A 13729-nucleotide genomic window follows, 5' to 3' on the forward strand; every position below is an offset into this window, starting at 1 on the left:
CTTCAAGTGAAATGGTGATTGGACTCTTCACGTGTCATATTAGGGGAGAGCTTGTAGCCTTTTAAGAATTGGGAATTATATAATGGAACAACTTCATGAAGCCACTCTCTGAACATGTAAAATCTAACCCATATGCAAGTCTCATATACTGTGTGAGAAGATACCTCCTCAAGAATCTATCTCAGTTCTCACAGGGGGCAATTTCAAGCACAGGCACCTAAAAGGGGACAATTAGCCATAATACAAGTTTATGACCACCAAAATTGAAGATGTGGAACAAAGTAGAAACTGGCATTCACTATTCATATTGCATTAAAAAAAGCCTACAAATTAAGGAACCTGGAATTAAAGACTCTTAAATACTAAGGCTAACAACACTACTAGGTTTGCAAAAAGAGTAGTCCTTAATTAACATCAACCAAAACACGGCCCCTCCACATAGAAAAGATTTCCACAAACTCCATCTTGGTTCTCTTGCATGCTCTTGGTTTCACTTAATAAAGTGAGGACTAATCAACCCTGCAATCTCGAGAAACCCAATCCGCTCTCTTCCTCCAAATATCTTCTTCAGCTTGTCGTCGCAAACTATGATCCTCTTGTTTTCAGGGTCCTAAAAGATTGCAAAGAAAGGACCAAGTCAAGAAAAAATAAAGGGTACTTAACATAGACATAGCATAGTTAATACTCAACCCTCGGTAAAAGATAGCTCCTGGAAGCTAAAGTACATGATAGCTAATATTCAAAGCAACTCGAACCCAAAAAATTAAAGTACAAATAAATAAATAAAATCCCTCTCAGCCATTTCAAAGACAGAAATATTAAACCTATCATCCAAATGGAATCTGTTTGGAACATTAGCCAACAGCACATATTGAACTAATTTAAATTTGTCTTCTCTTTCTGTGCCGTTATCGCATGCACAAACTCTCATGAGCAAGGCAATTATCTTATGTTGACAAGAGTCATGACACATTTTATATCTAGTAATAATTAAAACCCACCACCACTGTATATCAATCAAATATATAGGTAGGGATATATAAAATATAGACATCCTCACAATTCAGCCTGAAAATGTTCTAAAAAAAGGATACTTTTTACCTAATTCAAAGTACCAAAATCACAGTTATAAAATCTTGCACTATTCAAGTATCAACTTCTATGTGCATTTTATCATGAACAATATTCTACTGGTTATTTCTTAGAATACTTATATGTTGATATAAATTGACATAAGGAGAACAAACAAAACTCTTCTAACACTTGATCTATAGAATGTACAAAAAGTAATGATCATTTCCATGTCAATTAAACATCGTACCCTTCATATTTAAAAGTCATCATAACAGTTGCATAAAAGAAGCACATTAAAAACTCTTGCCAAGTTAGCCTGCAATTTCTTTGAAAGCATGAGTCACCTGACACTGTTGCCATGCCTATGCCAACAGTTTAATAGTTACTACACAGCTAAAATTTAGGCCTGCCAAAAATGGTATTTAGCTTTTTGCCACACCCACTCCATAAGTGAGTCAATACCAACACTTAACAACGCAACCCATAATTTAAGCTTTCCAGATAAAACAACACTAATTATCTAAAAATTGTACATATACCATCTCAAAATTCCTAGCACTAATAAATTCAAAACTAACATCTCTTCTATAAGGGTAGAGCTCCACGTAAATTCAACAAAATCAATAATTACCTATCCTTAATGCACCCCTATCGTACTTTTTTATATTGGTAAGTCACACATGCACCCGGTGGGTCTTGAACGCAAAACCTCACCCTCCACCTAGCACTTGCAAGGAGAGGAGGTATCAGTTGGCCCCCTATCACACTTATATTTTGAGCAAACAGCTCAACCACAAACTATTCCAACACCACCAGCTTTCTACCATGCCTAGTGTTTTTACATTGTAAATCAAGTTACTACAAATAAATACTTATTCAAATCTAGTTAGCAAGTTAAAAATCCTTGGGAATTATAAATATGTCAGCTTCCATTACAGCACTAATCATAATTAACTACATATTGAAGTTCAAATAACTAGTAGTGTGAAACAAATTGGGGAATCTGTTTATGTGCACTTATGGTGGGTTTGATTAGGAGAATTTTGTGGATCTAAGGTTTAGAATTGTTGAAGATAGGGTTATGGGGTTGTGATAGGAACTAAAATATGCTTTCATAAGTAATTTAATGACTATATGATTAAAAAAATCATGTGGGATTTCTTTTTGGGGTTTGGATAGGTAAAAGAAAAGGCTTGATTTGGGGTTGTAAGAGAGAAGACAAAGCAACAGTTTTATGGTGTTTAGGGACAGTATGAAAAGTACCTGTAAACATTATCACAAGAAAGAGAAGAAGAAAATGGAGAAAATGAGCAGTAAGGCCAGCATGCAAGTGGGTAACATTACAATATACATTTTCTGCATGCAAAAGACCTAAAACTGGCATATAAGCATAAGGGCCCATGATAAAGCCCAACTTTCCTCCCAAGCATGTTGATAAAGAAAGCACACACTTCATCAAATTCACAACACAAATTTTTGAACAGTAGAAGCATAGAAAATTGATACACAATCATATAAACCAATAGAAAATTCTAACAGGCCCAAACAGAGGATGGTAATAACAAAGCCTACATTTAAACCATAGCCATAGCTTATGCAGATGAAGAAACAGCAAAAGGTACATATAAACTCATTAAACAACCCCTTAGAACCAAACCTTAGAATTATCGATAGATTCAATACCATTATTTTTCTCACTTACCAAGCATTGCTTAGAAGGAAAAAAAAAAAAAAAAAAAAAAAGCAATGGAACAAACGTAGATCAAACCATTTGTCAAAACCCATATCTCGTACACACCAAAACCAGCCTCAGACAAGCAACAACATCAGTAACCATCTCACAAACCGACAAATGACAGTAAATTTAATAGTACAAAGACCAGTTCCATTTATAACATAAAACATACAACTTAGTTGAGCCACAATAACAACCTAATCTGGTTTTTACCAATACAGCTTTACGAAAACATAAGAAACCCATACAAAACGCCAAATAATACTAAACACACCAAATGCTTCCCAAAATCAATTATTGCTATAAAAGAGTAAGAAAATACAGCCAGATTAACAACATAACCCACCTTTCATATCCAACACAACCTTATCCAAATCATGAAACCCATAATGCATAACCAAAGGGTTCCTGATGTAATCCTTTCCATGAACACTCCCGGTGTACTTGGGGCTTTTGATTTATGAAATATCGTTATTTATCAACAACAACAACAACAACAACAACAACAACAACAACAACAACAACAACAAAACCCAAAAGGGTTTAAAAATTCAACTATTACTTGCCTAAATTATGAGCAAAAACTGTTTTCATCCTTAGTAATTATTTGGCTTCCTCATTGCCTTTATGCATGAAGTAGTCTGATTTTAATTAAACTATTCTTACTTATCAATAAATTATGAGCAAAAATTAGATTAAAATAGAAGCCTAAATTTCATTTACACCCAGAGAACCTTATCCAAAAATGGAAACCCATCTGAAATCCTCCAAAAACAAAGAAAAGAAAACCCACATCAGCCACAAACAAATGTTTCAGAAACAGCTCAATAACCAATTTGAGACACAACAACAGAGAACAAAAACCCACATTTCACTTGCACTAACAACAGCCTTATCCAAAAGCACGAACCCACCTAAACCCTCAAAAAAGACCAAACCCACATCCAGAATCTCATATTCCATCTACAAAATATCATTTTGACCAGAATAGCCATCTAAAAACAACAATAACCTAGACCCAACAACATAACCCACATTTCATATACACCAACAAAGGCTTATCCAAACATAAAAGTAAAACCCCAAACCCCTCTGAAAAAACCAAACACAACTTGCATAAACTGAGGAAATGAAAAGGAAAAAAAAAAAAACCTGAAGATTGTGTTCCTTAATGTGGGCCCAAATCTGCTTGAGAGCTTGGGTACGAGAAATCTCGGGGACACCAACGAGGTCTTGCATCTCCGGCGAGACAGGGCGGGGCTTCATGATGCCACGTGGAGCGCGCTTCTCTGGGGCTTCGTTGGAGGACACGGTGGCGGAGGTGACAGTGCGCACCATGCGCAGGTTAGCAGGAGAGCAGTAGAGCATGAGAGTGGGTGAAGATTTGGGCATTAGCGACGCCGCTTTGGCGGAGGAAAAGGACGAGAACAGCCTTAGAGAAGCGGCCATGGTTGTCGGTTTGCTAAGTCAAGGGATAGAGTAGAGGCTACAGAGTACAGAGTGACTGAGAGAGAGAGCAGACAATTCTAGTCCTAGAGCCCGCCTAAACTCCTAATCCATGCTTAATACTTCTCAGCCCTTCTCCCGATCATTTTATTTTTACCAAAATACCCTTTTCTTTTCTTTTTGTTACTTCTAAAAAAATAAATAAATTAACTTTTTATTTTTGTTTTTCTAGTGCATGAGTTAACAACTTAAGATTAAGGTTTTATTGTAATCAAATCATAGATTTTTCTTTTTGAAGTGATATGAAATTGAATTAAAAAAGTTTTTTTTTTTTAACTACTTTCCAGTTTCCATTTTTTTTTTTTTAGAGAGAGTTTCAACTTATGGCGTCCGCTTCTGATAATAGGTCTTTATCATCAGACCAAGACACTAATCAGTTTTTTGTGTAAGTAGGGATTGAAATTCAAATCTCTTATTCAACCATCAGAGACTTTACCAGCTAAGTTAGCTGGAACTTACAAAAAAAAAAAATTCCAATTTCCAATATAGTAATACAATATGGCTCATTAGATTCCGCCTTAATAGGTCCATTCGTTAACAAAAGCCTATTTTTTTTCTTTTTTCCATCGCTTTTTAAGAAATTTTATCTTCTTTTTTTCCATCTCATTCGGTTAACTAAATATTATATTTTTTTGTCCCTCTCTTTTTTGAGAAAAATTTTCTTCTAACATTGCCTTCTTAGTTCTTAGTCAACTATGTATTAAGCCAATGAGTAAATATTATATAATTGAATTGTATAATTCTTTACCAAAATTCCCCAATCTTTCATAGTGTATTCTAAATTGATTTGGTATCCTTATAAAAGATGCAAACATTATATATGAACAAGAGAGATATGTAGTTTGAACCTCACATACACCATAAATCACTTGATGATTTAGCCCAATGATAAAATACAATCAACATAAACATTGAAATACCCTAAGTAAATGGTCATTTCACATATTTTTAAATTTTCTATCCACATCATTTTCTTCCCTTTCCCTTTACACTTCCTTTTTCTTCCCCTATTTTCCATCATCTCACTTTTCACTCTAACCAAGTGTAAGGGTTTGCTTGGTTTAGCCTTTTGGTTTTGGGAATTTTGAAAATTTGTTTTTATTAAAGTCTGTTTTGTACTTGCAACACAAAAACGTAAAAAAAATCATAGCAATAAGGCCATTAAGTGCGATTTTTAAATCTTACCAAACACCAAAATATGTATTTACAAAACAATATCTTGTTTTTTTTTTCCCAAAAAAACAAAACCTTTAAGCACTAACTTTGTGTTAGAGTAATTACGCATCTCTCAAACTCATAAAATTCAAAACATCAAACCCCCATTTCCCCACCCCAAAAACAATTCCTCGTAATCAAAATAGATTCTACACAAATCTTTTGTTTTTTATCCAACTTATAGATGATGAATTGTTGAAGGAACTATTTATTATGAGGTTTTTTTGTGTATTTTTTTATTTTTTGCGCATTTTGCCAATATATACAATATTCTTCCAAGTTAGCTTTATATTTTGGTTTGTAGCAAGTGCAACACTAAGCATTAAATAATAACAACAACAACAACATGTTAAAGTAATTTCAATGTGCTTTTTATGTTTAACCAAGGTTTTTTTTTTTTTTTCCCTAGAAATAGAGGATTTCTCACAGTGAAGTTGATGGAGAATTGAATCATACGTTTCCTAGTATTTGTGTAAAGATTGTAGAATGCAGATGCCACAATCGCAGTTTTCAAGGGAATTGTAATCGATATGGACTACATGAACCTTTTGCTTTTACACTATGTTTGGTTGTAGATAGGGAAAGGGAAGAGAAAGGAAAAGAGGAAGGGAAGGGGGAAGAGAAAGGAAAAAGAAAAGAAAATATTTCTCTTGATGTGTTTTAAATATATGAAAGAAAGAAAAGAAGAAAATGTGAGCATTCTATCTTTCTTCTATTTGGTTTGCAAAAGCAAGAAAAAAGAAAAAATGCATACTTTTACTTTTGTTCCCTTATTAATGATAGAAAAATTTATATATTAGAACACTTGTAATCTCTTAAAAGTATTAAGGACATATTTGTCATTTTATAGTATAAAGTGGTGAGCCCTATAAAATTTGTGATCTTCCTTCCTTTTATTTTCGCTCAAATTGAGCTGATACAAAATCAATGCATCCCACAGAAAAAGAATCATTCAACATTATTCTTTTTTTTTTTCTTGTACAACCAAACAAAACAACGGAAATGAGATGTCTTCCATCATTTTCCCCTATTTTCTCTTCTTTTCCACTGTTTCCAAACGCAATGTTAATAAGTTTGAGTTGTCTAACCAATTACAAAGTACAAAGTGTTGAATCTAGTGCTAGGAAATTGTTTACGAGTCTCTGTTTTTTTTTTTTTTTTTTTTGAGAAAATGATAATAAACTTTATTTATTAAGAATTCATGATTTACTTATTTCTTATCCATTAATGTACATGTCGTCAAAGTTCGATTTTCGATATTCAACACTTTTGATATATGGTGGCATTAGTGATTAAGATATCAGTTAGATAACACCACCAATTTTCACGAATTTCATTCAATTCAAGTCTTCTTCTTCTTTTTTCCATCGATATTTCTTTATCTTAGAGGTGAAAATTTGATACCGGAGTTAATATGAAAGATAAGGAGTTAGTAAAATGTTTAATTTCACATTGAAAATTAGAGAAATTATTTTATTCTTTTTAATTATGGTAATTAATGGGTTGATATGTATTGGAGCAAATATTGGCTAGATACATTCAGAATAATTTCCTTATTCATTGGTGAGTAAATGGTCTTTTTCGTTATGGAAAATAGAGAGTTATTCATCCACTTAATGGATAGGCCGTTTGGGCCTTTTCATTCTTCAGAAACTCCTTATCTTATTATTTAATTGTGTAACTCCAGTCTATCAAATTTATGTCCAGCAGTTAATCTTATAACACCCACTACATCATAATTATGGACTTAATTAATCAAATTAATTTGGGTAATAATTTTGTGAAGCTCATTAAGCCTATAAATAGACTCATTCAGGCTCATTCCAAAATACACCAAAAAATCCAGCGATTACAAGCATTCTTATAAACTAAAATATGGAGAGATTCTTGGCAAAGAAAGGTGTTCTTTTTTGTGGAGTTTTGGACTTGAACACTTTGTGCAGAAGTTGTTCTAGCCATACGACATTTGTTGGGCTGTCGTATCTTGAGAGAGACTAGTCAGAGAAAATCTGCATCGGTTACAAAGTTTAGCCAACCAAAGGCTTGAATTTCCTTAAAAAGAGCGAGTGTCACGTCTCAATCCAAATAGTGTTATGTATTTCTTATCTTCAAATTATAAAATATTTTGAAATATTATTTAGTTTCTTTTTTATGTTATTTCCATTATTATTGTATTTGCACCAACAAAAGAAAACATTTACCTCCTAGTGTGAGAGAGAATGATTTCTTAGAGAACTCCCAATAGACACAAAGTCTTTAACAATATGACCGATGGCCAGAAAGGGAGAATCACCTGCTATGATAGTTTTGTATACCACTTCCGAATCTGTTGATTTTATTTAATTTGGTTGGATATATTTAAGTTTATTTAGAAAAAGAAACTTTTTTCAACCCTCGTAGAGTTGTAGATTTTTCTATACGCCTTTATAACAACCAACCTCAGCATTAATGTCAATTTATTTACTGTTGTGTTTCTAACAGTGTAAAAGCTCTAGTCTAGAATATTATCACCATGATATAACTAAATAATCGATTAATTAGTGATTTATATATTACTCACAGATTCATAAACCAACCAAACCTGCCTATGTCTCACGTGGACGTTATGGAAGGAGAGAAAGAGGATGGCATTTAGGGCTTAAAATCAGAAGCTTTTCATGGAAAGAAAACTCAGTAAAAAACCCTTCAAGAACTTATCAAGAATCCTAATTTATTGCCTTAACCATAAATAGACAAATAGATATATTTAGCAAAAAAACCATACTGCAATTAATTGTCTACTAGTGTCTTGTAACTCATCATTACTTCTTCTTTTTTCCTACTATTTGCAGGTCTCATGTGATCGAATGAGCTAGCTATTTCAAAATAAACACACATATCATTCAAATCAACTTTTTGTTGCAATTCATCATTCATGTCCACAATCATCCAGCTAGCTCAACTGGTAAAGTCTCTGATGGTTGAATAAGAGATCTGGAATTCAATCACCGCCCTACACCAAAAACTAATTGGTGTCTTGGTCTGATGATAAAGAGTTATCATCTGCTGCATCATCTTCAACATCAAGAAGCTTCATCACATATAGTGTCCCTTTTATCTCTTGAATTTTCATCTCCAATTTTAGTTTGGCAAGAAGTTGGTTTTGCAAGTAAAGTGTCTTACTTAGGGCCTCCAATTTCTCCATCTGAAAATTAAAATATCTAATCTATGAAAGGCCACAGAAAATTCAAATTAAACACAGACTGATAAACATTAATTAGATTACCTTTTGCTGCAGAATCAGCCTTGCAGCGATCTCATCATCCATTATCTGCTGCAAGGACACAAAAACAATATCAGTCCACAACATGAAGCATCATTTTACAAAATCAAAGCAACTATTTTCGCCGTATCAATTCAAACAGCTTCTGCTAAATTGGTCATTAAATTGATCCAAATACACCAATTACTAGTAGATTTGGTTCATTCAACCCACAAGCTACTTGGGGATGTAAAGTAAGCAATGCAGGTATGAAGAACAAAGTTTCCTTATGGATGAATATTGAATGGCTGGGAATTTCACTATCGTATTTTCTTCAGAACCATAGTCTATCTGACTTGTATAAAAGCGCCAAAAATCAATGTCAGAAGAATGAAGAGTTTTGAAGTGATAATCGAAACGATTATCAAAGTAGGAGCTTGTTAGATAAACAATCCAATGAACATCAAGCAACAGTTTCACCCAAAAATGAAAAGCAAATATTACGGTATTAAACAACTTTATAAAACAGGGAAGTTTAGAAGAGTAGAGCTAGGTTATATATATTGACATTAATGCATAAATAAGGCCAATGGCCATTGGAAAATAAATGTTTTTGCAAAGAAAATTGAATAGCCTTGCAACACTGCAATACGCAATGTTTATGAGGCAATCATATAAACATTTAGAAGAATAAATGCTACGCTTTTCATATTTGAGTGCACAACATCAAATTCAACCGCTAAACAACACAGTTTCTTGAAAGTTATTCAAAAATTAATAAATCCATTTTCTTTTTCTTTTTTGAGAAAAAAGTAAGCGAAGTTTTATTAAAAGATTAAGACAAATCAAGACAAATTGGACTGGAAAAATCCCTAAGTAGATCTTCTACCCAAACATCAACGTCTGCAGAAAATCGCTCTCCTAGCCAAACTATGAGCTAAATTATTCCCGTCCCGACAAACATGTTGAAAACTACATTGCCTCAAAGCACCCCCCCTAACCTCTTAGGGTCCGTTTGGATAGAACTTATTGCTGAAAACTGAAAACTGAAAACACTGTAGCAAAATAATTTTTAAATGTGTGAATAGTGCTGTGGGATCCATTTTTAATAAAAAAATTGCTAAAAAAGTACGTGAACAATGCGCGCACTGCGCGCTTGTCCCCCCGCAGCAGAGAAAAAAAAAAAAAAAAAAAAAACCTGGACGCAGCAAATATAAGCTGGATCCAAACCCTCTCTTAGTCTTATTAACTATGTGACCATACAAAGTATTGCAGCCCCCCGAAGCAATTAAGGCTTGCATAACCCGAAGACAATCACCCTCTAAAATAACATCAAAAAGGCTTAAGTCTCTAGCAAACTCCATAGCTCGTCTTGCTGCCAGAGCTTCAACCATCTCCACCGTTCGAGGTAGACCAATCTTCTGACTCAAGGCTGCTATAACTTGACCGAAGTGATCTCGATAAACAACACCAAGGCCTTCACAATTCAACTCTTCAAACATTGCGGCATCGAAGTTAGCTTTGTAAGTACCAGCAGGTGGAGGAGACCAACGAGCTTGAGGGTGACACACTGACCCCTGCTACTCCTGATCATTGGCATCCTAGAATTCGCTGACCATCACCTTTGCTCTTCCCTCAATCTCATGGAGTTGCCATGAGGGTTCATGCATTCTCACCCGATTTCGCCTGCCATAAGCACCAAGAGATTGTAGCAAACAAAGCAATCTTGAAGCTCGACCCTTCCATGAATAAATTCTCTAGAAATTCAGCGAAAGACCTGCGCTCTTTCCGGACCAAAAATTGGAACCCCAGGTCTAACAACCAAACGGCCTAAGCTTGATCACAAAGACACAAAGAATGTAACGTCGATTCTGCATGATCCCCATGCCCCTCACAAACATCATCCACTGGTAAATGCTGAGCCTTCAAGTTCACCTTTGTAGGAAGTGAATCTTTCACTGCACGCCATATAAAATGCCGGATTTTATTGGGAACCTTCATCTTCCAAATCTCCTTCCAAACAGCATGAGCATGAGCCAATGAGGATGAGCTAGGTATTAGGCAATCCTCGGCAGCAACAAGCATGTGGTAGGCACTTTGAACACTATATCCACCATCCGTTGTTAGAGGCCAAATCAACACATCCTCCTCCCCACCGACACATACCTGGATTTGTCTCACTAACTCGGCTTCCCAAGGCATAAAACAAAGAGTTAATTTACCCGGATCCCAGATTTTTGTGTTGGGGAGAAATAATTCACAAACCCAAGCCATAGAGGTATTAGCTCGAGGAAAAATAATCTTACTATGTGCAAGATCAGGCAGCCACCTATGCCTCCAAATATCAATCAATTCCCCATTCCCAACCCTTCAAACTGCCCCTTTATTAAAGACATCATGAGCCTACAAAATACTCCTCCATGCATAGGAACATTTTGGGTGAATAGGAGCATCAAGAACACAACCACTTGGAAAATATTTCGCATTAAACACTTTAAAAAGAAGTGCATCCCTTTGATGAATGAGACGCCACACTTGTTTTGCTAACATAGCATCATTAAACTTCTAAAGATCCCGGAAACCCATTCCTCCAATTGATTTTGAGGAGCAAAGAGAGCTCCACTTAACCTAGTAGATTTTCTTCGAGTCACCACTACCCCACCAAAACTTACAAATCATTGCCTCAATATCCTTGCACAAACCAATTGGAAGCTTGAAGACTCCCATAGAGTAAGCATGTATAGATTGGACCACCGCCTTGATTATCACTTCCTTACCAGCTTGAGACAAAAGTTTTTCCTTCCAACCTTGCATTCTAGCCCAGATCCTTTCCTTAATCTGCATGAAATAAGCCCTCTTGTTTCTACCAACAAAAGATGGAAGCTTCAAGTATTTCTCATAATGTTGGATGGCCAGTACATTGAGCACCACTTTAATTGCCTTCTGAGCTTGCTCACCCGTGTTCTTGCTAAAAAATAAAGATGTTTTCTCCTTGTTAATCATCTGACCCAAAAACAACTTCATACATAGCAAGTAACTCTTGGATCTTGGCACATTCCTCCAAGATAGATCTACAAAAAATCAAGCAATCATCTGCTAAAAATAGATGGGTTAGTTTAGGCCCATTTCTACACAGAGAGAACCCTTGAATATCACCACCTGCTGCTGCTTGTCTCGGAAGAGCATTCAACCCTTCAGCACAAAACAAGAATAAATAAGGAGAAAGTGGATCCCCTTGTCGCAACCCTCTAGAAGGTTTGATCATGCCTTTCGGTTCTCCATTCACCAAGATAGAATAGGACATTGTGGTAACACATTCCATTATCAAGGCCACCCATGACTCTTGAAAACCTAGTTTGAGAAGGATTTGCTCAAAAAAGCAGCACTCCACCCTATCATAAGCTTTACTCATATCAAGTTTCATAGCCATAAAACCTTTTTTCCATGTGCAATAATTAATAAATCCTAATAGTTATAATGTAACTAGTTTTAAATATCTACAGTTTCGGCAAACTTCTTAAAATATCGAACTATTTTTTAATATAATTTCCTTATTTAGTACAGTATAAAAATATCGACTTAGACATTATATCTTGAATGTTCAGTTAGTGTGTAAAACACCTATGAATGTTTAAACCCCCAAATTACAAATTACTAACACAAACTTATTATAAAACAATGTATATGCGGAATATGAAAATAAGCTAAAACAGAATTGATAAAACAATCTAAACTGAAATTAATCACAACCACAGCAGTAATTAAAAGGTAAAGATTAAGGGAAGAGGGATGCAACACAAAGACAACACAAAAATGTGTTATTGAAGAGGAAACCGAAGTCCTCGGCGAAAAACCTCTCTGCCACCCTTCAAGCAGTCAATAATCCACTAGAAAATAAAGTTGGGATACATGAATAGCAGAAGACCCTCCAAGCCTAATCTACCCAGTGCACCTAAGCCCTCCAAGTTTCTTGCTCCAACAGGGTTACGCCGAACCTTGTCTTCTTTAGCTTACCAGATCCCACAATAGCCCATTGCATCAACCAAAATTAATTGGTCCCTTCTGAACTGCTTCCCAAATACCAAAATGCCTCCTCATAGATTTGGGTATGGTGAGATAAGGATTTGGCTAATGTACCTCTCAAGGATGTAACAATAGAAAGGGTGAGAGTAAAGGAATTTGGAGAATCAAATGATGAAAATTGTGGATGAGTCAATCTTGTTTTTCTCTAGGGTTTCCCTCTCAAAATTCTCTTTGGAAACTCTCAACATTTCGTGGGCATAGGGGTATTTATAGTAGGGTGTATGGAATGCGAAAAGTCAATTACAGTCAAACAGGGCATTCTGGCAACTCGAGCCCGCGACTGGAATGAGTCGCAAGTTTGAATCGCGAGCTAACTGCCTGGCCAGCTGAAGGTTTTGTCCTATAATGCAACAGCTGGCGTGACCCTTCAGCTCCCCTTGCATGCTTCACACGTGTGCCAACTTTGGCGACTCGCCAGTCACGAGATCCAGTGGCGAGGCTCTTCTTGAATGCACGCTCTTGAACTTTTCTTCACACTCTCTCACACACTATCCTTACATGATTCCCACCTAAATACAGGGTTTCTAAATGCTAAATTACAAGTAAATTTGGCACGGAATAAAGCCAACAAAATGATTAAATAAATTCAACCTTACATATCTGGTCTAGACAAGCTACATATAAAATTATAAATACAAACCAATTTCAAAATTAAATTTATTTTCTTTTTAAATTAGGATTTTTGATTGGTAGGGCAGGCAGGCTAAGCCCCCTACTTAATAAGCTAAGAGAATATTTGGTAGCCAAACAATCCTTGAAGTTGGAGAAAATTTTATTACATTTAAAAGTTACCAAGCTTCTTCTCAAAAAAATAAAAATAAAAATTACCATGCTGATATCCGATGTCATATTTACAAAACATGATTATTTCAAAA

General features: G+C 35.2%; 2 protein-coding genes across 2 annotated transcripts; both read right to left on the reverse strand.

Annotated features, from left to right (window-relative positions):
- Positions 1–272: 272 nt before the first annotated feature.
- Positions 273–4371, reverse strand: LOC142643672 (protein TRI1). Its single transcript, XM_075818373.1, has 2 exons — positions 3962–4371; positions 273–610 (listed from the first exon to the last, which is right to left on the reverse strand). Exons 1-2 carry the CDS (start codon positions 4256–4258, stop codon positions 491–493), a joined length of 417 nt encoding a protein of 138 aa, XP_075674488.1. The 5' UTR covers positions 4259–4371; the 3' UTR covers positions 273–490.
- A 6230-nt stretch (positions 4372–10601) lies between these two features.
- LOC142644259 (uncharacterized) lies at positions 10602–12075 on the reverse strand. The gene is made up of 3 exons (XM_075818908.1): positions 11931–12075; positions 11444–11842; positions 10602–10960 (listed from the first exon to the last, which is right to left on the reverse strand). Exons 1-3 carry the CDS (start codon positions 12073–12075, stop codon positions 10602–10604), a joined length of 903 nt encoding a protein of 300 aa, XP_075675023.1.
- Between the last annotated feature and the right edge of the window lie 1654 nt (positions 12076–13729).

This window comes from Castanea sativa, chromosome 7, assembly GCF_040712315.1.
Source record: "Castanea sativa cultivar Marrone di Chiusa Pesio chromosome 7, ASM4071231v1".
In the NCBI taxonomy this organism is placed as follows: Eukaryota; Viridiplantae; Streptophyta; class Magnoliopsida; order Fagales; family Fagaceae; genus Castanea; species Castanea sativa.

Bases quoted from the DNA above. Each gene is read 5' to 3' on its own strand.
- LOC142643672 (XM_075818373.1), bottom strand. From the start codon at position 4,258: ATGGCCGCTTCTCTAAGGCTGTTCTCGTCCTTTTCCTCCGCCAAAGCG. The intron at 611-3,961 runs GTTTTTTTTTTT...GCAATCTTTTAG, and splicing joins TTAAGGAACACAATCTTCAG to GACCCTGAAAACAAGAGGAT.
- LOC142644259 (XM_075818908.1), bottom strand. From the start codon at position 12,075: ATGTCCTATTCTATCTTGGTGAATGGAGAACCGAAAGGCATGATCAAA. The intron at 11,843-11,930 runs GTGGTGATATTC...GATTTTTTGTAG, and splicing joins TCCGAGACAAGCAGCAGCAG to ATCTATCTTGGAGGAATGTG. The intron at 10,961-11,443 runs GTAAGTTTTGGT...TGCCTTGGGAAG, and splicing joins GGATATTGAGGCAATGATTT to CCGAGTTAGTGAGACAAATC.